Source organism: Chaetodon trifascialis, chromosome 10 (assembly GCF_039877785.1).
Source record: "Chaetodon trifascialis isolate fChaTrf1 chromosome 10, fChaTrf1.hap1, whole genome shotgun sequence".
Taxonomy (NCBI): Eukaryota; Metazoa; Chordata; class Actinopteri; order Chaetodontiformes; family Chaetodontidae; genus Chaetodon; species Chaetodon trifascialis.
The window spans coordinates 17,094,658-17,122,115 of record NC_092065.1 but is presented as its reverse complement, the minus strand read 5'-3'; the positions used below and the strand labels follow the sequence as shown (position 1 = coordinate 17,122,115).

General features: G+C 42.0%; 1 protein-coding gene across 1 annotated transcript; it reads right to left on the bottom strand.

Annotated features, from left to right (window-relative positions):
* Positions 1-27,458, bottom strand: pdhx (pyruvate dehydrogenase complex component X). Its single transcript, XM_070972948.1, has 11 exons — positions 27,295-27,458; positions 24,356-24,439; positions 22,193-22,293; positions 16,364-16,575; positions 15,321-15,419; positions 9,985-10,153; positions 9,274-9,421; positions 7,717-7,775; positions 6,349-6,507; positions 1,831-1,895; positions 1-958 (listed from the first exon to the last, which is right to left on the bottom strand). Exons 1-11 carry the CDS (start codon positions 27,428-27,430, stop codon positions 703-705), a joined length of 1,488 nt encoding a protein of 495 aa, XP_070829049.1. The 5' UTR covers positions 27,431-27,458; the 3' UTR covers positions 1-702.

Below are 27,458 nucleotides of genomic sequence, written 5' to 3'. Positions count from 1 at the left end.
TTTCAAGGTTGAACAATGTGTTTTATTGGCATCTAAAGACACCAAAAACTAAATGATTCTATGTATTTTGTGTACACACTGACTTAGGGGATTAGTTTTCCAGCATGTCAAAACATCTGTTTCAAATAAGTTAAAACATATTAACATGAGCAGTTACTGAAGTTGTTGATTTCTGCTTGAACTGAGGAAATGGTTTATCTCATTAGAAACTGCATTGCCACGGATGCTCAGTCATAAATATTTTTGACAAGTGAACACAGGGGGTTTTTATAGCATCACTTGCATGGGTATTAACAGTGACACAGAGCGGATGCACTGGGACTGAAAAATAGAACTAAAATAACCACTTTATACATAGAACACTGGTCTGATAGCACCACCACCCCTATTACAGTGCGTGGGATGCACCCTGCTATGCAACTTCTGCCTTGCTAATATTTGGCAATGCTGCCAGAATCCTCGACCACTCTAGCAGAAGCCCATTTTAACTCCTCCATCACAAAGCCTGCTGATTATCTGTCAGAGGCGAGCCACAAATAGAAGTTTATATTATGTACAAGCCGACTTTGTAAGCCTTAATCCAAGCATGAACTGGAAACAACATTTTAAGAGCTCTCCGCTTGTGAAAGCAGGCTTTGTCATGCAGGTGTTTCTTGATTTGTCTTTCCACTCCCTTTCACACAGCTATGTGACTTTGTTCTTTCAGGCTATGGCCATGCGCTGTGGTTTTTCTAAGTTGGCACGGAATTTATCTAGAAACCGCGAAGCTAATTCGTCATCCACCAGCCGTCCGTCACTGGACAGTGTAACTGTCATCAGCTGCTTGGTGCGCAGCGTCTGGTCGTCCTCGCACAGTTGCAGCTCGGCCCTGGAGGTCCCGATGGCAAGGATACACGCCTGTGGAGGGTTGATCACGGCGCTGAAGCCACTGATACCAAACATCCCCAGGTTAGATATACTGGGATGGGAAGAGAGAAGAGACGGTACACATATTACATCATTAGTCAAGCTCAGCAGGGGAGAAATGCATAAAAATTAACCAGATGAACATAATGGTGGTTCTAAAACCAGCTTTTGATGCAAAAGAGAACATTACCTCTTGAGAGAATGAAGAATAAGAGAATAAAAAATGAGAGGGTGAATTGAGAATATAAATATAATTGGTTGGACATCTTATTTTACAAAACAGAACACTGATCAGTTAAGATTAATACAGCAGCAGCAGCTTGCAAATCTCTCCCTAAATGCTGTGTATGTTGAGCAAGACTGACCTGAGGGCAGTCTGCAGTTTGCCTTAATGAGAATTCTAGCTCAGGGGGATGGAAAAACGAATAGAGGAAGGGAGTACACATATATCCTCAGGAGGACAAAGAGGGCTGCATCTCCATAGGAATTCATCGCTCCTGCCTGACACAGAAACCCCATTTATGTCTAAATGACACCATTAATTCTAATGAGTTGAAAAGCCTCCCTTTCACTTTTCTGCAATTGATGGCACAGTAACGGATGGTACTTGTCGCCCAAGACCACGTTCAGTTCAGGCCTGCATGAAATGTAGAATATGCATAATGTATTGACTATCTGCGAAACCGGATTTGAGTCATAATAGCGGAAATTTATGATAGCTATCTTATTGCTGAGCACCAAAGGAAATTGTGAAATCGAATTAGGTTAGAAATGAAAGGCTGACTGTTCAGACACATGAAAAAAAAACAGTGTATTGAATTGAGAAAAATACTAAAGACTGAAAAATAACATTATGTTTAAGAATGTTCTGACTTTCCATGCACCTCTTATTTACCCGAGAGGTGATGTGTGTCTGAGGTTTACCTGAATGAGCCTCCCTGGTACTCCTCAGGTAGAAGCTTCCCATCTCGAGCCTTCTGGGCTAGTGCCTATGGAAACATGACACATCAGTCAGACTCTTTAGTGTCAGAGAAACACACTGGCTAAATGCTGTTTCATGGCAATCCATCCAATAGTTATCCAATATTTCAGTGTGGGCCAAAGCAGTGGGCAATCTGACAATGCCAGCTCGAGAGCCATGCCCCAAGCACAGCGAACAAGCAGTAAAGACCAAATTGGACATAGCCAGACACCACTAAATATTCTAATTAATGCCATGACATTCTATAAGTTTTGCTGCACTGACAGGTACCAAACCTCGTCTATCCTAACAACTTTTCTCTTGTTTTATTTCCTCTCAACTTTTTGTGCAGAACAATACTCCAAAGGCGTTTGAAGCTTCTCAGTTACAGATCTGTGCCTTTCAGATCTTTTGGCCACTGCAATTGAAATGTGCCGTGCAGCTCATGGGTGTGGAGAAACAAATCAAAGCCTGAAAAATACCAAACGTATGTATAATCTGACCTGTAGCATGCATAGTGACCAATTATAAGTCAATAACACATGCACAGGAGAACCAAAGTTGGCCTTAGAAACCACTTCCGGATGTACTTAGGTCAACTTTTGGGGGAGAGTACAGTTCCTTTTGCCAATTTTCTGATGTTGAACTGTTACACAAGTGAAGCACATATCTCTGTTTAGTGCAACGGCCAATCCAAAGGTACCAAACCTCGTCTATCCTAACAAGTCAACTTGTCTCTTCTTTGTGCAGAACAACACTCCAACGGCGTTTGAAGCTTCTCAGTTGCAGTTCTGTGCCTTTCAGACCTTTTGGTGAAAGGCCACACGGGTCAGTTTTCAAATACCACGTTAAAGAAAGTGATTAAATGTCCAATAAATAGCAAGCACTGAGATAAATGGAAACTATCAGACTGTGCATGGCTGAAATGAAGAGAGGGAATTGATAACACCCAGAAGTGAAGATGAGACATCCGGCGAGGAAACCTGACGCATCACCGCAGCCAGGATCTGTGAATTCATGTCCTATCAGAGCATGAGCGAGAGTAACAACCTCGGAGAAGACAGCGTATCTGTCAATAAAGAGCAAAGTATGTTGATGGTCTCTGTGAGAATGTGCATGCACGTGGTTCACTAGACCTTCACTGAGAAGCATTCCTGTGATTCTCTAAACACACTGTACGCGTTTGTACCACAGATCAAGTGCAGGCGACGTTATACTTATACCAGACCTTGCTGATATAACAAGTAGGTTGAGACCGCTGGATGACCATCATGTCTTAATTCCAAATGAACTTTATTCACATGGAAATGTACTCAAAGGTCAATGCAGGGACACAACCGACACAGCAAGTCGAGAATGCCTCACGGGATCACGAGACGCAGTGGGACACAGTGGGCAGATTTGAGATAAGAGCTTTAAGCACAAAAGCAGTCTGATGTTCCACTCCATCACATCAATAGCCAGCGGCGACCTCTCTATGCCTCATTCAAACCACATGTTGATTTTAATTTGACACCAATAAGGACTTGCAAATGTAGATTTAACTCAAGGCTGCGGCATCGCTATGAAAAGCAGTGGGTGGCAAAGCACATTTTGAAGGCTTAAGTGGACTGAAATGTCCGCGGTGTGTGTGTCTGTGCTTCAGAGCAGCTGTGTGTGCGTTTTCATGTCCACTGAACACTAACAGGTGTGGAGAAAGTGTAGCTCAATGTACATTATCTGACTTGAAGAAATTAAAGTTATTTAATAAAGATAACACTCATAAAAACTGCAGCACACCAGTTTTTCTTTTGGATGCAGCGGCAAATATCTCTGTCCGAGTTGGGTGATGAACTTCAAGCAGATAAGTTCCCTTTTTCCTGAAACTCTCCTGGATTCTCCTAACGTCTGACCTCAAACTACACTGTTTTTTCTCTCCCCTCAAACATACATCCCTCTGAACTGAACTGAACCGGACTACATTCATCCCCCCCAAACACACATTCATCCTTCTGAACTGAACTGAAAGACACCCAAATTATACACACACACATCCACATAATTATTTGTATGTTGGCCTCGATCGGTCGTCTCTCCGCCGGCTGCAGTTGGTCCAAAATGGTGCCGCTTGGCTTTTAACTGGGACTAGAAAGCGGGAGCATATAACCCCAGTCTTGGCATCGCTACACTGGCTTCCTGTTCATTTTAGAATAGTTTTTAAGGTTTTTTTTCTTGTTTATAAAGTTTTACATGGGTTGGCCCCCCATTATTTAGCAGACATATTCAGGTCCACAAACCTATTAAAGAACTGAGGTCGTCCAGTCAAGTGGTCCTGGAGGTCCCCAGATCCAGACTCTGGACTTTGATTTGATTTATTTGGATCCCCATTAGCTATGGCAATGCCAAAACTATTCTTCCTGGGGTCCATAACTAAAGGTGACCGAGCCTTTTCAGTGACAGCCCCTAAACTCTGACACAGCCTGCCACTGGACATTAGGGCTGCTCGGACTATGGAATCTTTTAAGTCCTGACTGAAGAGCCATCTTTACTCAGTGGCTTTCAGTTCAGTTGGGCGCTGACATTGTGGCTGCATATATTTTGTTTTTCATTGTATGTTCATGTATGTTCTTTTTGCAGTGCTTAGAAGTCTGTGAAGCACTTTGGTCAACTTTGGTTGTTTTTAAATGTGCTATATAAATAAAATTTGACCTTGACCTTGACATACACACAATTTGCATTCTTCATTAACTGATGTGAACTGTTATTAATTATTTAAAGAACTTTTGATTTTCTGTGATTACTTTCTGAATATTTCATTTGAATTTGGTTTCTGTTTTATGAATGAACATTTATGATTTGAGAGACATTTGAGTTTGATTATTGACCTGATATGTTTTGATTAATATTTGATTGAATATAAGAAAACTTACTAACTGCATCGATTGGTTGTGTTTTTATTGTGTGGAGCCAGCTGCCGGGTTATTTCTCAAATTTCTAGTAGTATTTGTTTTAAAATATTGGCAGGTTGATTTTTTGAGTCTGGCTTCTACGAAACTTCTACGCTACAACCTGCAGCCCAACTTAAACATGAATTTTGGCTTCTGGCTTTTTGGCTTTGGCCAACTGTAAAATGGTCAAGGTGTGTCCAGTTGTAATGAAATACTTCATGAACGTTTCTAATCCAAGCAACCACATGTTGAGGCACAACACATTATTTCCATCAGCACTAAAGCACCACATTCATGGCTAGTTCTTGTGAACACTTACAGTGTAGCATTAGTGCGCGGAGACGTGTGTCCAGACAGACAGACAACACCTCACAGGCTGAGGCAATCACATCTGTTGCAGTATCTGTTTGCGTGGATTTATGCCTTTACAGCAGAGTCAGAAATGTTGGAATCTGTGTATGTCAGTATGTCTGAAACCCAATTACACACACAACCACTCCCTCCCTCAACAAGGCTCACTGACACCTGAAAACAACCACACACATTCTCACTTCTGCCAAGTTGAAATGGGTACTATCACTACCACAAACACTACCACACTAATACTCCTTCAGTCACTTCAACTACTATTACAGTTGCTACTGTTACTATCACTGCTACTATTAATGCTGCAAAGACTGAAAAGGTGATGTCAACCCTGTTCAGGTTAATAGCGCGTCATTAAGTTAAAAGGCAGCTTTTTATTGTTTTTTTTAACACTGTGCTTTGCTGCTAATGAGTCAGACATATCTTCACCGAGACATGTGGGCCCTGATCATTTAGGGATATTACGCGGAGGTCACTGCTGGTGGGTGAGACATTAAGTTGATTGCCCTTTTCTTGAGTGTGTGTGTGTGTCTTTAATGAGACAGAGAGTGAGATTCATTATCACGCGTGTGTCTGTACATGCATATCAGATTTTGAGAGCGCATTAATGTGTTTGCGAATAAACGACTGACCCCAGCTGCTGACTGTGAGCGGGAGAAAGCGCTGACCATTGTTGCTGTGTACTCTGCCATCTGTGGCCAGAAACAGCTGAGACCCTGCAATCGCACAACCCAAAAATCAAACCATCCCAAATATAATCATTTCTCCACAGATCTATCCAGTTGATTTGAAACTGCTATTTCTACTCTACATGATATCACGGACAACAGGGGGAAAAAAAGAAAAAAAAAAAATGAAATGACTACTTTGTATGCACAGTTCTGGCCAGAAGGCGAGCACAACTCTACAGATGCCCATGGAGTTTGTTTTCCCATACAGCCGGGCTGCAGTCGAGTCTCAACTCCCTTATCTATTCCCACCTACAGGTCAAAAGCAAAACTCTATGTTGTTACCTGAAATGATAAACTGGACACAACCATGGCTTCAAGTAATAATCCACCAACAAAAAACGAAAGCATGAGGAAAGCCTTGCAAGAAGGCTTTTGGAAACAACTCTTACCTCATAATATATTACACCATAGTGAGTTTTCTCTTGTTTAATTCCTCTTACCTCTGTCATTTTTTTACCTTAGCATTGGCTGAGATCTCCTGAACCCCTTTGTGGGCAGCATCCTTGATGATGGGGGTAATGAGGCCCTTGTCAGTTGCCACTGCAATTGAAATGTGGATGGAATCAAGTGCACGGGGTCCATCGCCAGACCAGGTTACATTCACTTCTGGCATCTCCTAGAATAAAGATTCAGAGTTCAGCTGAGGTTATGACAGACACTAAGAAAGGAAAAACAACCAGACAGAGAGATAAAACGCCTTCCTGTTTTGGTTACACACTGCTTCTGTGCAGCTCATGGGTGTGGAGAAACAAATCAAAGCCTGAAAAATACCAAATGTATGTATAATCTGACCTGTAGTATGCATAGTGACCAATTATGAAGTCAATAACACATGCACAGGCGAACCAAAGTTGGCCTTAGAAACCACTTCTGGATGTACTTAGGTCAACTTTCGGGGAGAGTACAAGTTCCTTTTGCCAATTTTCTGATGTTACACTGTTACACAAGTGAGGCACATATCTCAGTTTAGTGCAACAGCCAATCCAAAGAGGCATTTTGGCCATGAGAGACACTACTAACAGTAAAACATAGTGTCCAGACTGCGTGAGAGCTGTGTGGTGCCTTGGCACATTAAGCAGGAAACGTACACTTTTTCGTTCCACATTCCTCACATTTACTGTAACGTATGCACTGAAAAGCCAGGTTTACCAGCTACTGCTTGATGTTCCCATAGCAGCGTTTTATACATATATTCCTGCAGTGTGCATGGTGCAATGCTGAGCTCCCATGAGGTCAGGCACATGTTAATGCTTAGGGGCCAACATATTCAGCGAGGCACATAATATTCCATAATAAGTAATAAAGATAAGTAGGTGATAAGAAATACTGTTCTCATCAGATGCTGCTGAGACATTCCTGGCTTGAATAATTATCAGACGAGCACATCTATTTTTCACATGTATTTCCGCTCATGTATTCCTCAAACCCTCGATTTGTGATGTTTTTAAACTGCTTAGGAAGACGGACGATAGTTTAAGAGTTTCCTCAGAATTTCCATCAGCTGACATAAAGGAAAACAGTCTGAATCTATATTTAGTCCCGTCTTACAATGGCAAGACTAGCAGTTGAATCATCGTCTGAATAAGCCCGCGACAAGTACAACTGGGAAACGTCGGTACAGAAATAGAACAGGATTTAGTGACCAAATGTTGGAAATCAGCCTGAACACAGGCTGTTTTGTTAAGCACTGACAGACATAAAAGACCACATACCTGTAGGTATAACATTTCACTTCTCGAACACATGGTTAGAGAGTTTACTAACAAAAACAAACAGGTTAAATGAACTAATTACAACACAAGAAGTGACTCTGAATAATACTTACTTTAAGTGCAACGGCCGCCGCCTTGATAATAAAATCATTAACAGACACTTTGATTTGTTCTGAAAAGACAGAGAAACAGCCTGTAAGCGTGTGGTTCTAACTGCATGGGGGATGACAAATGGACACATGGGCATATACTGTGTTATCTCCTATATCTTTATCTTGATGACTCTAGCTGATCAGAATCAGGCCCTCTCTAGATGACTCAGTCACTAGCATTTGCTCCCCTCCCCTCTGTGAGTGTGACACCAGTGGGCCAGGCGGGCAAGGCCTGGCACCGCTGCCAACTTTTACTAGTGTCCCATTAGTGCAGTACCAGACAGTTATGAATGCTGCGAGCCCGATGATTAACGAGCTAACCGTGAAATCGCGCTGCTCCTGAACAATGAGGGTCCGCAAAAACAACCGGGGAGAGAGAATCCCTCAGTACACACACAACCTCGCTAATAGGTCTGGAATGGCCGTCCCATTTCCTCCATCACAGAGACGGACCCGGAGAGATTTACTGCTTGTTTGACAGCTAGGGAGGGTTAAGCTAAATAAAGCCAATTACGTGACAGCATGTTGAAATAAATGTTTAAAAATAGGAAATTGACAAAGCACTCCTGCTTTATCAACACGACGAACGGCCCAAAGAAAGCACGTTTTCGATTTTAAGGAATCTGTGAAAAGCAGCCGTTACGGATAAATGTTGTCTTGGCTGAATAAATGACTGTTGTGACACATGAACAACGTTCCTTTTTCCTTAACTTCTCTACACCTTTAACCCACATCCTGATGGGTGTTGCACAAGAAGCTGTGGTTAGCTGACAGTTAACGAGGGAAGTTGCTAGGAATGGCTGTGAGGCTGAGAAAGTCAAAGAGCAGCTTGCCAACACATGGGGAAGCCACTGATAGAGCCGCGTAGTATTGTGGTTATTATTCAAGCTCTGCCAGGCTCAATTCATCCATACAGCACCTGCTTTACTTAACTGATTAGCCCTTTTTCTCTAGCTTACATTGCCCACATGTATCATTTTCTATAGAGGTCTTGAGAAACTGTGGGTGTCTCATCAAGATATGATCAGCCTTCTGTTGTAATGTGTGGTGTGGAGAACTGAAAACTGATCAGCGTCAGACATGGATACTTCCAAAATAGTGATTCAGTCATTTATACCCACTTCATAACTCATACAACATGCAAACTATCACCCACACCATGAGGGTCATTCTTGGATATCGGGGAAGAATATATATATATATGAATTTATATTTATCTATAGATCAGAAAAAGAAATCATCACTAGTGTCGTGTGTGTGTGTGTGTGTGTGTGTGTGTGTGTGTGTGTGAGTTGGTTTGAATGAGACAAACACAACTGTGAGGACATGTTCCATGAGTGTCTTCTTTGTCAAATGAACAGTCATGTGGAAACCCTGAAATCCACATATTCATGGAAATGTTTCTGGTCAAATGTTACTATGAGACATTCACTGAAGGACATGTGCATACAAAGAATGGGGCTAATGCGTACACACACACAAACACACACACCCTTTAGAGTAGCATGTCTTCTTTACCTTTGGCCAAGTCTTTGCGGAGGTCCATGACAGCAGCCATGTCACAGTCGACCGAGGCGTACGCATGGGGGATGGTGGTCTTCGACTGCGTTAGTCTTTGAGCAATCACACGGCGGATATTTGAGGCTGGGATCTCTGTGAAAGTGCCCTGAGGATGACAAGTGAAGGGAAGGGGACGTAAATAATTGAATAAGGATGAAAGGGCATTTTGAGAGGGACAACAGGGAAAGACGAATAGATGAGAAAAAGAGAAGAGTGACATATCTCTGCTGCCGTCAATCACTTCATAAATGCAGGGAGGTATTGACAAGTGTGACTGACTGATCTTATAAAAAATGTGTGCTTTCGGTTATTTAGAAACCCAGCCTTTGACATCAATGGGTCATATCTTACAGCATACAGATTCATGAGGACTACAATTTGATATGATGCAAAGCAAAACTGCCAACAGGCAAACAAATGCACACAGAGACTAGAGCTAAGATGCCAAATTCAGTTCTGGAATACTGAAGATGATCATTCATCCATCCCATTCGGGCGTTGACACATGCCAAAACATGGAAGATGGGATGTTGTTAAGTGTCTGCGTCTTGTGTTTGTGTGTGTGTGTGTGAGAGAGAGAGAGAGAGAGAGAGAGAGAGAGAGAGAGAGAGAGAGAGAGAGAGAGAGAGAGAGAGAGAGAGAGAGAGAAATGGTGAGAGGAGGGCTCACCGGTGCTCCTGGTTTCCCTGGTACAGACAGTGGAGGTATGTTGGGTCTGCTGCCTACGGGTGGAGGGGGAGCTGCCGGGGTGGGAGCAGGACTTGGGGCAGCCGGGGGAGCAGCCACGACTGGTGTTGCTTTGGGAGCAGGAGACGCCTTCAAGAGATTCAACGCATCTCTGTTTAAGTGAAAACAAACAAAAAATGATATATGTGGGCTTCATTTTATACTTCTATTGGCCTGAAGCCAAACATTAACTGTTCACTTCCTGATAACCTGTCTGCACTCTTTCAATGTGTCTATAAATGTAGGTTAGCATTATATGCTGTATTATTTGTCGAACTTGTGAGTAGGCCACTTGATATTTTCCATTGTGGAGCTGGAGGGGGAGAAGGAGGAGCAGTGTGTGGAAATAACAAGCTGTAAAGTCACCTGAACTAACATGCCGGTCAACACAACCGCACGCGCTCCAACACGCAGACTGTAATAATGCTTCTGTATCAATTTTATTTGGGTCCATTGTTAAACAGATGAATTATGCTATTTCAAGCCACTGGAAAACTTTTCCTTTTCATCATGCTTTTCCTCAATTCTGATATTTATAATGGTGGCCTATTTTTTCTAGTGTGAAAAACTAAATAAAACTATTTCCTTCTGCATGAAATTGCTGTCATTTCATTATAATTTCATTAGAAAGGAAGTTACAAGTGTATGATACAGCACTGGCAGAGCACAACAATGCATTATTCACCCATATTCTCCCACTGGGCAAGCTTGTTTGTATGTGTGTCAGGCTTGTAGAGAGAGGTAACTTTAGGTTAACTTCCAGTGGATGGGCGTCATGAGAATCATTTGCTAGTCACAAACAAACCCCATCAGAGTAAGAGCGGGCAGGATCAGGTGTCAGCTGCAGCGAGGGACAAGCTTATTCAAAACCTTGGCTTCGATATCCTTCCCGCTGGCATGGACATCCCTACTTTTCACTTGGCATCTGTTTCCTTCGGTACTACAGTAAAACAGTACAGACTAATTCATTTTTGGTACACCTAGTTGCATAGTTAAAGGACAACCTTTACATCTCTGATGAGGGTGAATTCTCCAGCTCTTCCCACAGCTAACTTGAGGGATTCTTTCTCTCTCGGTCAATATCAATTATATCACACTGGGCTGTTCGATTTCTCTGTATTTGAATACATCAAATTACTGCTGTTTCAAAGGGGTAGTAGAGGAAGCCACTGCGGCACTCGAGCATTGAGAGACACAGAACAGAGAACGCTAAAGAAAGGGGGTATCATGATTTAGTGAAAGATCTGTCCTGGATTTCTTTTTTTTTTTTTTTTGCCCATTAATTTTGGTCTTAGCAGCCAAAGGGGTAGGAGGGGCAGGTATCAGGTGTGCCTGCTTGAAGCTCTGTTTCCAGTTCAGTGCACTGGAGTCCACCTACCCACTTGCATACAGTCTTTTGTCTGGACCAGCTGCCTCTGACCTCACCATGTAGCCAGGAACAGTCTGGGCCCCACAGCTATTTTCTCCGTGTCCCTCTCTGAGCTTCATCTTTCTATTTCCTCCTGCACACTGGCTCCCCCCTTTTTCTCACTGATAGGAGTATTTGTTTGAGGAGGGACTGAGGCAACTTGGAATTCCCCCAACTAACCTGAGAGGACCACATTGAGGGTTTAATGATTACAAACTCCCACATAAAGAAAGGAAATTAAAATGCAGCATAGATGTTATGTGTGACTTATAAGTTGAATGCTTGACTGAGCTAATAAATGAACAAAAAGATGATACAAATCAGAATAACTGAAACTGTGAATAAGTAAAATGTTTTAAAATTAGTTGTGCAAAACCTTCCTTATTCTCAGTGAGAATGTATTTGGAATATGCCATCAAAATATACAAATGCAAGAGGAAGTCAAGTCGACAGCAGTGGCCAATTGACGATGACGCCATCGGCAGCTTTTTGTAGTTGGATGGCATGTGCTATTCACTCCGACCGTTTACACCCCTACTGACAGCCAAGGCAAAGGAGCCTCTGAAAGACTGGGAGAGGGTGAGCAGAATATTAAAAGGGAACGAGGCAGCTTTCACATGCACATCAACACATACACACACAGATAAAAATTGGCACTGGGTGTACACACATGAATAAACTTTGTCTTCTACTGCCACCTAGGACAAGTTAAGACAGGAGACACCACTGGACCAATGTGAAGGATGTGTCCACATCTGAAAAACCCATGATGGCTGAAAGTCCAGTGTAAAAGAGGACTATAAGGTAGTCTGAGTAGTCATTTTCTAATAGTGTTATGAGAAGATGTTGACTCTAGTAACATCACTAGAGAAGCATTACATACGTACAACAACAGCACATCTGAACTGACAAAAAAAAATAAAAAAACATAGAAGTTTTTTTTACAGTTTCTTATGTAATGTGTTGCAGGAGATGTGCCTTTAAAACAATGGAAGACATCCCAAAATATATCAACAACGTCGTAAGGAGACAATATGACAATATGGCTGACACTGACATGCCAACACTCTTTTCAAACAGTCCCTTGTTTTAAATAGCCTCAGTTTGCCTATACATTCAGCATGTAAGCTTTTTACAGAGGCTCTTTGTGTATTCTGACTACATGATTAATTTGAAGTAAAGTTTTAATTTGAGCAAAAGAGCAGCTCTGGTGCTGTACATGCCAGAGAGTAAAGAAAACCTCTCATTCTTAATGAATACCTGAGTTGGTCAAGGTCAAACATGTCATTAAAAAACTTCTCTTTCTTCTTCCCTCTCCAGCCCCCACTGCCATTTAATCCCTTTTTGTGAGTTTTTGCTATTAGCACTTTGATATGGAACCAGTGAATATGTACTGAAACCTACACCTGTGATGGCAGTGAAGAAAGATAAATGCAGAAAAAAGCAGTAATCAAAATGAGTTTCATTGTACTCAATCTGTATTTAAGACTTGCTATGGATTATGTAACATGCTATGATCTCATCTCTGAGTTGCGTGACCTCTGTTATTCATGCCCACCAAAGAGGGGCCCCACTAGAGCACAGGGTGGAATGGGAGGGGTACCTTTACCCGGTTTCAGTCTTATCTGATGTGCCAAAGGACAAAGGAGGGGAAATTGGGTCTATTCTGCCCTCCCTCGAAGGAGCTGAGCCTATATGAAACTATTCTCTTCAAGGAGATTTGGTTTCAAACAAGAACAGAACTGTCCAGTCTCACAACATACCATAGCCTATATATATATCTAGGATCAGATATTCTGTGACATGAAATTGAACAGATCTAAATATACAAAAGACATGGGTTAAAAGGAAAAGGCTAAATCACACCAATCTAAAGATGTTGCCATTAACCTGCAACTCAGTATTTCATAAATATGAACAATATTTCCTATGGTTATGATAAATAGATCACTTAGCTTTAGCAAAAACTTCACACTAGATCACAGATAACTTCCTGATAACTTATTGTACGTCTATGACTGAATCATAGATAACATCTTAAAGGATGTCTCTTTTTGCAATCATATTGGAAACCGAATGTTACTGATTTATTAGCAGGTTTTTCAAACTAATTAACATTTGTATTCATCAGTGTCCTTTCCTGACGTTTCCAAACAGAAAAGCCACATAATAGAAGAGAAAAATACACCTTTCATTCCCATGCTAGGTTGTGCCTTAGCTTTGTGTCGTTCTTTTTGTCTGTGGCTTGGCCAGCACACTGTTTGGAACAGCACATCATTTAATTCAGGAAGGCCTCTTAGCAAAGACACGCAGTGGCTTTTCTTAAACCTACAGTATTTGCGTCCAGTCTTTCATCTCCTGCAGAACACTCCTCTGCTTTCTGTCACAGGCTTCCGTTCTGAACACTGTCTGAGCCAATTAGCCAGCCAAGGTGTCAGTATGCAAATCTGGAGTCCAACGCATGGCTTAAAGAGAAGTAACTGAGCAATCACGTCAAATCAAATCACTGGAATATAATTAAAACTGCATTACTAATTAAACAATTCAAACTTCAAAACCTAGAAATCATGTCGACACCCACATAGCACAGAGCACGCTCGTATTTATTTAACAAGGCAATTAATTACAACTTTCTACCAAAGGAATGACAGAAAACTGTTTTCTGTTGAGAAAACTGCCTTTTCTCAACAGTGTTCCCTTCATGCTTTACTTTGTATCTGAAGGTTTGATTTTTCATTTTCTGTTGGCAGCAAGGGTTGCACACCTGGCACCAGGCTTCTGAGAAAAAACACTATTCTAAATCAGCTAAATAAGAAGGCATATGAGATGCTCTCAACTGCAAACACATTGATATTGAGGTTGATAAGATGGATGTTTGTACACATACAAATCTCTACGGAAATACTATAAATGCAGCTTTGAATCAGCCCTTTTGTTGCATTTAAAACAAGCTGTGCCTGAAGAGAAAAGGCTTCGCTGAATATCTATCATTCTTTACAGTGTCTGGTTTATGAAGCTTCATATATATTTCGCTTTTAGTGGCTAAGACACAAATCCCTGAAAACATATGGTCTGCGTTTCTATGGTCACCAGTGGGTCCTGGAGACTGGGTTGCTATGGTGACCGAAGTTGCTTAATGAGATTCCCCAGCAGGGTGTTTGGTGGGTAACGAGAGCATTCAATCAGGTGCTTACTGACAGCAGGTAGCCATTAGATGTGTGTGTGTGTGTGTGTGTGTGTGTGTGTGTGTGTGTGTGTGTGTGTGTGTGTGTGTGTGTGTGTGCCTGCGTTCACAGCTCTCTGTGGTGTGAATTCACCACATAACAGGATTGAAATACCTGAAATGTTAACCACTGCATTTCTTCACTCATCTAGTGTCATTTTAATTCACACTGCCAACACGGTGTTGTAACCCTCCTTGAAATGTTTGACATCGCTTTCCTTCAGAGACACTGGAGGGCTACAGAGGCCACAAGGGGACCCCTCCAATCTGAGCGCTTTCGCCTCGTACAATGCAAAACAAGCCCTGACTGCTGACACACGACTTCCTCTGTAGATATGATCTACAACAATCATATTAACCACAAAAAAAAAACAACAAAAAAAAGGGAAGCAAAATAACCATCCCAAAATAATAAAATGAAACTGCATTTGTATTAACTAGAAAAAAATGCTGTCAAAACATTTCCATCAGGAACAAGCAAAGTAGTAGTTTTTATTTGCATAATCTGACTGGGTCCACTGAAACTGATGTCTGCATGTTTGTCGTGTAAACAGGGAGGTTCTGCATCGTACAAGCTTGCATCAGGGAGGATACACCTCACATGAGGCACATAACAGGCCTGAAAGCTAACCCATTCATCGTACTCACTCCTTAGTGATAAGTCCTCTTGGCCCAGTGGGTGTGGCCAATTTCGGGTCTATACCATGGGTTTCCAGGATATGCCTTGCTGCTGGACTCAGACGTAACCTGGACAAGGAAGTGAGAGTAAGGCACAATTTAACAACAGTTCCATTGTAGTTCAAGTTGTGAACTTTCTGATTTTGATTTAAATGCCTATTATGAATCCTGATTGTAATTAGAAAGAAAAAAATCTAATTCTATTTCTATTTTTATTTCCGAAGTGTTAGAAAGTCCTAGTCCAGCAAAAGGTAATGCAAAACAGGGTAAAGGACCTACTGCGTTGCTTGGATACCATCTCATTTTTTCAGTTTCACTTCCACTTGACCTGACTGACTTAATACAGCCCATTGCTGTGTCTATCACCTAATAATCATGCTGGCCTACAACATGCCCATGTTTTATGGTTCAGCCCTGTCAAGCTGATCCAGCCAAGGTGCAAATCTAAATATGTGGATGGGCTCAGCGTAAAATGTTTGCATAACAAATAGGCCCTGTTTGTTCTGTGGCAGCTCTTTTGCTTTCCACTCGAGTATTTATTGTGTAAACAGGGTAGGTAGGCTCTCACACATTTTGGAATGTCAACAGACAAAGCTGGTCTTATTCAGCGTCTTGGATGGTGGTAGATACTGGGAAACCTGAAATCAGCATGGCCGTATACTGAACGATGATATCTATATAACAACCACAACAAAACAGAGATCATTATATATCAGAGTAGTGTTGGAAACACCTTCAAGTTTGACATATGACAAGCATAATTAGGGGCAAAGTCACCAATTGTGGGGCTGAAACAGCACACAAGTTCTGACAAGATGGCTAAATTGTAAGTTTTGATGTCTACAACCGCTGGGGCCCAGAAGATGTAGCCCTCCATTATGGCCACATTAGGCATGGAGGTGAGTGAATAGACCTGTATTCACTCTATAGGTTTCAGCAACTTCCCACTGCCATTTAATTCACAGTAGACATGTATGATTTCTGCTGTGAAAAAGACAAAAGACGACACTCACGGTCCCGATGTGGCTGATTTTGGTGGTGGAGGAGGTGGAGAGGGAGCAGCTGGGGGCATCACTGGGGCAGCCTCTGCATGTGTAGCAGGTGGAGGTGCAGATGGAGCTGCAGCCTCTGGAGGGGGGATCTCAACCTGCTTCCAGTCCTGCCCTTCCTCCACCATGAGGGCAATGAGGGTACCCAGGCGCACGTTGCGACTGCCCTCCTCCATCTGTAAAGAGGGTGAGAGACATGCTTATATAGCATCATAAGTGCAACTGAGGCTGTTAGAATAAAGGAGGTCTTTTATGATTTCGAAGCAAGAATAAAAAGAATCGATGAAAGGAAGATGAGACTGAACCAGTAGTTTGATACTTTCACGATGTGTATATGTGGGGACCTATGTGAAAAATGGCACTCATCCACATCACCTTCCATCATCACGTTTTCTCTCTTTGTTAACTTCTTAAAAACATGACTGTGCAGTAATAGGTTCCTGGAGCGCAATGAATGTGTTTTCATGTTGCTCATAGCTGTCAACTATTGATTCACTATCTTGTTACAGAGTAATCCAAATCCATTGCAAGCCTTTTGCTACCCTCCCCAAGCTGTGCACGGTGTTGTTCCTCCCTCAGTATTGATCAGTGTAAATGAAAGGCCATGCACAACGCACGGGACTGGGCTGCTGCACTTCATCTCTTTTCAAAAGGTGCCCACTTAGCGAACTGCATCTTAAAGGTGTCACTCGATACAAGAACAGAAGAGGAAGGCGACAAATCTTTTTACCATCTTCTTCCGAAAATGGCAAAAAGATATTAGATCCCGGCTGTGTTGCTGTATTCAATCATCAAACGTCACCACTGATCAGCCAAGAGATGACAACCGGCATTTTTTAACAACTGACCAAATGAAAGAATATGGCATAATTTCACAATAAAATGCTGCAAATTGAAAGCACCATCAGTAAATCCACAGTTATCAACAAACTCCACCCCCTCCCCCTCCCCCTCCCCCTACCTCTCGCAGGCTTGCAAACTCAAAAGCAGCAGTCCAGTGATAATATCCACCTGACTGCAAAGAACAGCAAATTATATGAACACCTGAGCTCGCTGATAGAAAGAGCTGCATTTCCATGCTTATTCTGAGCTCATTAAGTTTAATGTCGACCTGTTTGCCCAGCAGAAGGTTATGAAGATAAAGACACAAAGATGGACATGCAAATCGACTTGCAGCTTGAATCAGCAAGTAGCTCTGCACTGCAAAGTACTGTCGTGTTGGGGTACGAACATTTGCCTAGATTTAATAAATAATAACATAGTGAAGTTTAATAGGCACCTTATACTTCCTTGACCCCACTGGACTTTGCTGTAAAGTAATGCCTGCGCAGCTCCTGCACATAACAAACTACGCTATGGACTACACCCCAGGTTGTACAACACATTACTGACAAAACATTAAGATAAAGTATAAACCTGGAACAATAGGTCTGATGTGTGATTAACACAGAACTGCTATGGGAGGTGATGGATAAGTGTAAGCACAGGGGCCTCTCAGGGAAACTTCTGGAAATTTCCACAGAGATCCCTCTCTTCAGTCCCCAAGGGATTTTTCCACATGGTAGGGCCTAGAGACGAGTATGTTTTCTACGATGACGGTGGTATCATGACACAAGCAGTGCTGTGACATGTGATATGTTGACAGCCATCGAGATATCCGTGTGTAACTGAAGAGGAAAATGTATCCCTAAAGAGAAGAAATGATCAAAAGACAGGATCCATAATATACTTCATTTATCCAGCATAGGATTAAATGTTTCCACACTACCACAGACAGGGCCTGAAATTAACACAAGCTGAGCACCAAATGTGGGTAGACTTTCCATTTGGTGAGTAAAATGTCATTACTAAAATAGTAGTTATTGGATGTAACTCCAGTTGTATGAGTAAAATCATAGTGCTTCCTGAATACAAAATGTATTGTGAAAGCCCAGATTTGCACCATACCAGATCAGTGTAAACTGAATTTTGACATTCTGATTGGATGTATATCTATCACATAACAGAGAAGAGAAATTTCTAATCATGTTGAACACCAATCATTGATGCAGCTTTACTGACAGAACGAAAGGTTGAGCAATATACGACAACTCTTGCCAAGAAGTAATCTGCAAGGCAAGTTAATTTCTTCTCAAAAGTGGAAGTTTGACCAAGTAGTAGTAAGAGTATGACCACGAGTAGTTTCATCTTGAGACTTGACGCTATTGAGCTGATTCTCAGTGTAAAATCACATGCGCTGTGTATAGTACGCATGGTGGGTCGTTGCATAAACAGATGCTTAGGAGGCTGTAGTGGTGTGGGGCTCAACACTGCCATCAAATGGTTATAGAACACACTGAAACCTATGGGAAGTATACATGCTGCTCACAACTCAGCTTTTGAAATGGTTCAAACATCCTGTTTGTTTGCACTTATGCTCACAGGGGTGCTGCTGAAAAAGCTAGTGAACTCTCATCTTCACTATGAGCAGAGTGAGAACATAAATTGAGAGTATAGATACTTGACAAGACATGACATAACGGGAAGAATGAACCACACACTATGCGGGTGACCACCTCTGAATAAAATAATTGGGTGACGTGTGACCATTGATCTTCATGTTGTGTCCACACAGCCATCCTTTCTCTGACGTGCAATGAAAATGACTGTGAAGACAGACAGTCTTCTTCCAGCCTGATCCAGTCTTTAGCCTCTTCCATTTCAACATTCTCACAGTGAAAAGTCTAACTGATCTCAGATATGGCTCTTAGGGGACCTCTGCAGAGCCCGTCAGCTCGGCTAATGATATTACAAAGTCAGACTAGACCATTTATGAGGTTTAACCTACTTATCGCCCAACTGTTATCATACAGCCATATAAGCCCAGAGAGTCTAAACAGTTCAGTTACAATAAGCTGAGCCTCAACAGTTATCAATATCCTATTCATTTCAACAGACTGCCGGTTGTGGTAGATGTAATGATGCAGATTCCATAAATCTTGATTATTTCAGGTTTGTAGGTCAGTTTTTACGTGGGCATCACATTGTGGTCAAACAGTGTACAGCGGAAGGCACGAACCTAAACACAGATCAAGCCCTGAATGTGCAGTCTGCGCGTGGGTTTAATTTATAAAAGGAAGACAGATTTAGCTTAGAAATGCATATAAAACATGAAAAAAGCGAGAGCTTATTTGGGGAGATAGACAAGGTTTATCTCCAATCAATAGAGCATGACAGATTCTGCACAAAGAGGACTGCAGTCACATCCTTTGTCTTAACAATAGCAGTCTGCCAGTCCAACGTAATCTTGCACATAAAAACACAAAGACACAATTCAAGCTGTAACTCCCGAGTCGACTCATGCCCTCTGAGCATCGCGTTCGTTTAGCTTTCTAACCATATAACTGCGACAGTCTGGATTCACACTGTCAAGGAACCTTTATCACAGGTCAGCTCCCCTTTTCTACCCCATACTTTTGCACTCTCTTTTCTCTATGTACTCCCACTTTGAAATGATGTGGTTAGAAATTCTCGAGCAGACAAAAGACACAGGCTTTTCACCCATATAGACCTAAGAATGCTGCATGGTTGTAGTGATTTACACGCACAATTGATAAATTGATCCCTTTTTGACAGGTCGGGGAAGACGAGGGGAGGGGAAAGGGAGTGATAAATGGGAAACTGACAGGTTGGGACTGCAGAATGTGTTAGACATCTTCATCAATTCGCCCATCTATACAGCATATCAGTCCTTTCTGTCACGTAATTCCTCATATCAATCACCAACTCATACACAGTCAACTACCTTCCTGTGGCGGAACAATTAATCAAAACATTATCCTAATTTCAGGATGGCGCAATATCCAAATTGCAGGAGCTGCAATATTTTGATGAAGGTGAAATGTGTCACAACATGACAGCGTTATGATGCTACAGAGATGCCCAAATCATATTCTCTACATGTAAGGGATTATGCTTGTTTGGTGCAGAGCCTGCATTGTTCAGCTCAGTACATATTAACATCTGAACACAGATGAGCTCTGTGCATCTACGGTATGTACATGCTTGTCATTTCCTTACACACTATGATTGATTGTACCTCGGGCAGATCTTCAGATTGAAGCCCTCGGGTCAGGGTAGAGCAGTGCAGTAAGAGTATGATGACATACAGTAATCTGTAATCTACCTCCCAACCTCCACATCTCAATATGAGCTGGTTCCACCCCCTTTCTCCAACCCCCCCAAGAGCCATGGTTGGGAATTGGTAGAGGGTCATAGCAGTTCTTGACCCCCATAAATAACCCCTGTGGAGCACAGGAAGTCCCATGTCTACTGCAGCTTGTCCAGGCATTTGGCCACAGGCAGGTAATTATAGTAGCCTCTAAATTAGAAACCTACTGGGCGCCTGGAGAGCCACAATTACACCACTAAGGGCTAACACACTCTGACCCAGACAAAGTGGATGCCACATTGGCCGTGCCATGAAAGGGGAGTGTACAAATCTCTGAAATATTGCCACTAGCTGCTGTTTTTCTTATTAACTATACACACACTCTCTCTATCACAGAGAGAGAGGGAGAGCTGGGGGACTTATCTAATGCAGACCATCTTTCTCTGCCAGCTTCAGCTCTAAAGCCCCTACCCCCAATTCTTGGGTGGTTGCTATGGAAACTGCCTCATCCCCACAGTGGCGAAGGCAAGGATGGAGTAAGAGAATGTGAGAGTATGAAAGCAAGTGTAGTGAAAAGCGGGAAAAAAAAGAGATAGAAGCCTGTGGTTAATAATTGGCACTCGTCCCTTCGATAATTAATTGATTTGAAATTTCCATTTGTTAGCTTGTGTCTTTGCATGTAAGAAAATAGGGTTCATCGTTCATGAACAATCTGTGCTCATTTGCGATTGGCATGTGCTGGTGCAGACAGGCTGTGTGTTTGTTTGTGTGTGTGTGTTTTTTTTTTTTTTTATGGTTACACAAACAGACACATCACCTAATTACAGTTCCTGCTCCACTCGGGCTTCACCAGAATATGAGCATGTCCAAAATTACACGGCCAGGGAACATGTTGTGTTATTAGATGAGGCTCGCTCTCCGGCATGGAGCGAGGGTTCACGCTTTTGCTCATGCACAGGAACAAGCATGGCAACACCTCTCAGTCACCCCTCGGTTTTTAAGAAAAGGGAAGCTAGAAACGAGAACTTCAATCTTCCTTAAACTGCTACATGAGAACGACCTCCATTCCCTCCCACTTCACATCCTGCATTCAGATATCTCGTAGATCAGTCAAAAAGCAAAAGAAGATTAAACGGCGTCATCTTTCAGTTCTGGGGGACGAACATGTGGTGGAGTCCTGATGAAAGACGAGTGATCGCTCTGTCTTCGGCAGTCCATTAAAAATTCAAACAACAAACAGCACGATGTGGGGGGGGTGTATTTGAAACACCTCATCTACACTTTGCTGTCAGTGTATAAGGAGACCAGATTTAACATGCGTAGCCAATTAGCACGAAGGATAATTAGTTATAAATGAGAATAAATGCGACCATAAACTCATCTCAAAAGCATAACCACAACTACTGCAAATGGCTGACTTTACATAGTTGGAAGGCATAATAACAGAATCGAACACAATTTCAAATCCCAGTGTTGACACACACTTAAATACACAGCATTTAAATATTCCCTCAACCCACTACTTTCACAGGTAATGCACCACACCCGCACTCAAAGCTTGAGTACACCTGTTATTTGCCAATAAATTCCCTTATCTAATCATCTCCTGTAGAAGAGGTTTATGTGTGTTTCTGCTCACTCACCAGTATCTTTGCCATGATACCATCATCGTTGGATTCCATGGTAACAACAGCCTTGTCGGTCTCGATCTCACAAAGGGCATCACCTGCTGCCACTGCTTCCCCTGTAAAAGTAATGAAACACGTCCAAGACCCTTCAATATAATCTAAACTTTCATTTGGCATTTTAATCACCTCATTCCCAAACAATTTTCTCATTACGAAGGGGTTTTTGACCTTAGTTGTAGTGCAAATGATTCATTTAAACGGTGATTGGAAATGCATGAATCGTGTTCATCAGCAGCGTGTTCAGAAGGCACTTTGCTCTTTTGCTGGCGCTTTGCGCACCCTGAGAACAAATTAGTTGCCATAAAAATAAAAGAATTCCACTGAAGGGACAAAAAGGTTATGCGAGAAAATATCTGCTCGGGCTTTGGCCTACATATCAAATGAAGAGCCTGATCAATGTTTCATGGGAAAGAATGTGAGATACGGAAACGCAGTGTGTCTGATAGACAAGGAGATCTTCGCCTATCCTTAGAATCCCAGTAGATTCCCACTGGTCCACCACGCGAGAGGGCTGGAATACATTAGCATCTGCTTAGCAGTCAAAGAGGACAGCAATTAGGAGCCACTGGTTCAGTTCTTCCACGCTCATATAGTATTTCCATTTTGAGATACACCTAACCATAGATAAATACACAGACAAATAGACCTCATCATCTCCTTGGACAAAAAGGACAGTAGAAGAGTCAAAAATCAATAGCTTAATGTTAGAGATAAAGGATGTTTAGATTGTAGCCCACAGCACCTGCTGATTTTTAGCCTTTAGCACTAAATCTATTTCATGGAGAGTCTAGAGGAGGCACAGGACAATTGAATCATCTTTGTGACATATGTCCATGTGTTAAGATGCGAGGAGGAAGCAAGGTATATGAGATCTGGGTCAAGGGTTATCCAGATCTCACATCTGGTTACATCTCTATCATCTGGAAGTAAAAAAAAAAAGGCTGTATGAGTGCATCCTTCAAGCAGAAATCAAGCACAGTATTATAACGAAAGCAAGACGGTATCTTGTAAAACCTCAAATGAATACCTACAGTGAGAAAGATATGAGTTTGGAGGCTATGTTTAAGGTAAAGAGACGTGGGGGAAGGAAAAAGGAGGAACAGGGTGGGGCAAGGGAAGGGTAGATGGGGATGGGTGAGGGGAAGGTTGAAAGAGCAGAGGGAGTATTGACGTCGGAAGCCCCTGAGAGCGAACAGCACTGGAGTCGAGATTGGATTTGTATGAGGCTTTAACACCGTATGACCCCAGGGGTTAGGTGTGATGTGCAATATTAAAGATTAAACAGGCGACCCCGAGCCTTTTCACCTCTGCTCAACCAGAAAGGCAATGGACATAACAACAACAACAACAGAAAAACTGTTAAGACTACATAGATATGCAGACCAGGACATACACTGCCTGCACACGTTTTGAAGAAAACTCAGAATGGATGATCGTGTGGAAAAAACAGCTTTTACCATTCCAGAGAAATTGTTTATTTTATATTCATTCTAAGCCAGAAAGCTAGAAAATAGGTGTAGAATAACGACATTTCTATTGTACAAAAGCCCGCTTTTTGTAAGATATGATGAATTTAGGGGTATAAAATGGCATCCCAGATGTGCTTTTCCTGTCACTGAGAATTTATCTGGTCACCCTTTCCCTTTCTCTCTTACACACACACGTACATTTCTCACCGCAAGTCACAGAAGCACATGGCAACACAGCAGAGCAGCCAATCAGAATTCAGTGTGCTGCCTCCTGATAAATGAGAGTGCGGCTGAGGCGCCTGGCTGAGCGGAGTTGCTAAGCAGTGATGAATAGTGACTGCTGTGTTTCCTTGAGCCAATTAGCCACCAGAGGCCCTCAGGTGCTTCGCAGCTCAGGTCTCTGCCTTACCGAGCAAAGTGATGTCATCGAGAAAATGATTAGTGCTAACACTGGTCCATTGTTGTGAGAAGAAGAAATTGTGAGCTCTTCGAAGATGCGCAGATGCGGAGGTTGTTGCTGTGAGAATTATATATATTTAGACTAACTTGCTAAAACTCTGAAACTGAAGTGTGAGCAGGTTAGTTAGAAGCAGAGAGGTGCGGTAATCTGAGCTATCAAATAAAGTCCTGTGTCACATGTTTCTTTTACCTTCCTTCTTGAGCCATTTGACTATGTTTCCTTCCTCCATGGTGGGGGACAGAGCGGGCATTTGCACTTTGAGTGCGCTGACACCTACAGGATAGAAAGAGAATGAAAAAAATATATCAGGGACTTAAAGCTTACAGCGTAAATATTTTCATAAAAATCATATTCAGAAGCTTCCTACAGTCAAGTCAACATCAGCTAGGCTATGTGAATGTCAAAATAAATCAAGTAACACTCCCATGAGTGGCAATGTTTGGCTGCAATGTAGGGGGGTTGGTGGTGGTGGTGCAACATGTTTAACTCAGCAGCAGAGCGCAGGAGGAAACTGAAGATGGCTGGAAGGTCACTTATGTAATTGTGATCCTGGCTGACACTGCACCAGAGGCTGCAGAGGCACTTGTGCTCTCACAGGCCCCTGAGCTACCATCAAAGCCCCCCACTGTCACCGGCTGCATTCACTCAGAAGGCCAGCGCTTAACTGGCTCACAGCACTGTGTTGGACACTGGGTCTCTGGACCGCCAGAGGAAAGCACAAATCCAAGCTGCTTTGCCTCAACAAGCCTGCTGTGCTGCAGATCATAGAGCTTATTGCTCAGACATCACACAACTCAAAAGGTTAAATGTGATATAGTTCTTCAGTGAAATGGTCATACAGTGCAAACATTCATGCTGTATAGAAAGAGAAAGTGATATATGGATGGTTTGTATATACCCTTTGACATTTTATATTGGATGTGACCCTGACAGTTCGAATGGAGCCCATAAAACCATGTCCTTGAAAAGAGGGGCACTATAACCAAAATCTACTATCATGGTTTAAGTAAGATTTTTTTTATCATGCTGACAGTATGTATCACAATACAATAATTGTTCTAGAAATTAATAAATGGCTTAAAATGACCACACCATGTTGAATTTTCTAAATCCTAACCATGTCTACACAACAGAAGTCACATCCCTCTTCTTCGCCCTCATCTTAGGCTGTTGGAATGCCTCCTGGTCTGTAATTAAGAGTTTAACTCTCCTCCTCTGTGTTTCCTTAACACTCTCTTCTTCTGCTGCAGTGGTTTATCAAACTAACGTAGAAGTACCATATCTGCATCAACTTTTGCTCTCACGTCACATGAAAACGTATGCGAGACTGCGAGAATCTGGCCCTGATTTGCTAAACAGCCTGCCCCGAAAATACAGCAGACACTTAAGGACAGCTCCCGCAGTGGAAATGGTGTGGTATACTGTCATATCGCCCAACACTACTTGAGATAATAAGATCCTGCTTTTAGAGGTGATATTAACAATATTCAACATAAGGTCTAACAAAATCTGTATAATAAAGATTCATCAAAAGTGGTTTGAGCTTTCTTTATTTGTCCCTCAAGTGCAATTATCCATCCATCCATCCATCCATCCATCCATCGTCTATACCCGACCATCCCTTTTGGGGTTGCGGGGGGGCTGGAGCCTATCCCAGCTGTCATTGGGTGGAAGACAATTTAGAGTCACCAATTAACCTCAATGAGCATGTTTTTGGTCTGTGGGAGGAAGCTGGAGTACCCGGAGAGAACCCACACATGCACGGGAAGAACATGCAAACTTTTCACAGAAAGGCCTATTATTAATTCAATGTAACAAATACACAGTCGAAAAAAGGATTTTTTTTTTTTTTTTTTTTAAAAAAAGAGTTTTTCTTAAATTAGGTGTTTTTGAGGCCATGTAGGGTTTTCCGCTTTACGCTCATCTAAGGAAAATCTTTCAATAAAATTGTGCAAATCCTGTGTGGTCTCCGACCATGTTGTGTGCTGCTGCCACCTGCTGGATATTTGGCAACACCACAAAACTCAAAGGGGACTTGCATAATCCAACGGTTTGGTTACTTCATTTTTACATTTTCAATCAGTATCTGAAAATTAAGAAAACCAATAAATGTGCATGTGCAGGAGTGTAAAGAACAACCTACCTGGCTATTTTCTCATAACCATGTAAACATGTTATCACTGAGTCAAACAACATTTCAAATGTTTGTTTATATATCAACTCTGCATGTTGTGTGTAAAATTTGTGACAAGTAAAGGAAATCTTATATAATTCAGACTCACTCTTCTGTGTGTGTCTCTGTGTGTTTAACATTTTGTCTACATCTACACGTACATCACTCACACATTGAATTCAGTATAGTGTGAGACGCTGCCTGGACTTACTGGGTAAGTCAACAAGACCACTGAAAACGACAGGTGGAATGACTGAATGATCTGTCTTAAACCCATCAGCATCATCCATCTCCATCATGGTCCAAATTACTAACTTTTTTAGTATTCTGACCATAGATTAAATGGACCTTTTTTTACTGAATAATCAAAATGTCACAGTAAGAAAAGCACTTGTGTTAATAACAAAATAAATAATGGCTGACTTCTATTGAGCTGCTTCAGTTTAATGGTTCTGGCATTGTGCGTGCTGGCTCTGTCACACTGTCATGGCTTACTGGGACACCTGAGTAGAAAAGAACTTAACCATACCTCTATCTCCAATTTCCTATTATGCCAAATCAACATGACTGCTGTGACAAAGGTGTTAGAGTTTTGGGACATCTATATATCTCATATAAGTTCTTAATTGTAAGAGGCCGTCGGGAATCACAGGTGGGATATAATCATCTTGACACAGACGTTATAAAGGAAGATCCACTTCACAATGCACGTCATAGCATCACTTATGGACCCCGCTATCCCGAAATCAAACATAACCTGCACTATTCAGGCTTGAATGACATAACAGACCGCCTATTTAACAACACTGTTATTAGTTATCATGCTGTGAAAAATGATAACGAACTAACTAAAATGCACAATTAAGGAAAGTAGAAAATGATTCTAGCAAATGTCAGCGGCTGCCCGCACAGACAAGGACAAAAGCTACCGTTAAATCAAATTGTCAACACTCACCGAGGAACCACGGTGACTGGAAGAAGTGTCTGACATGCTCCTGCCATGGCTGTGTGGCCCATACACATTTGTTAAATTTAGATAATTTGAGGCCATATAAAATTCCTTGACGACCCAGACGCAAGGAGGCAGCCATGTTGTCGTCCTCCGTCGGTGAGACGTGA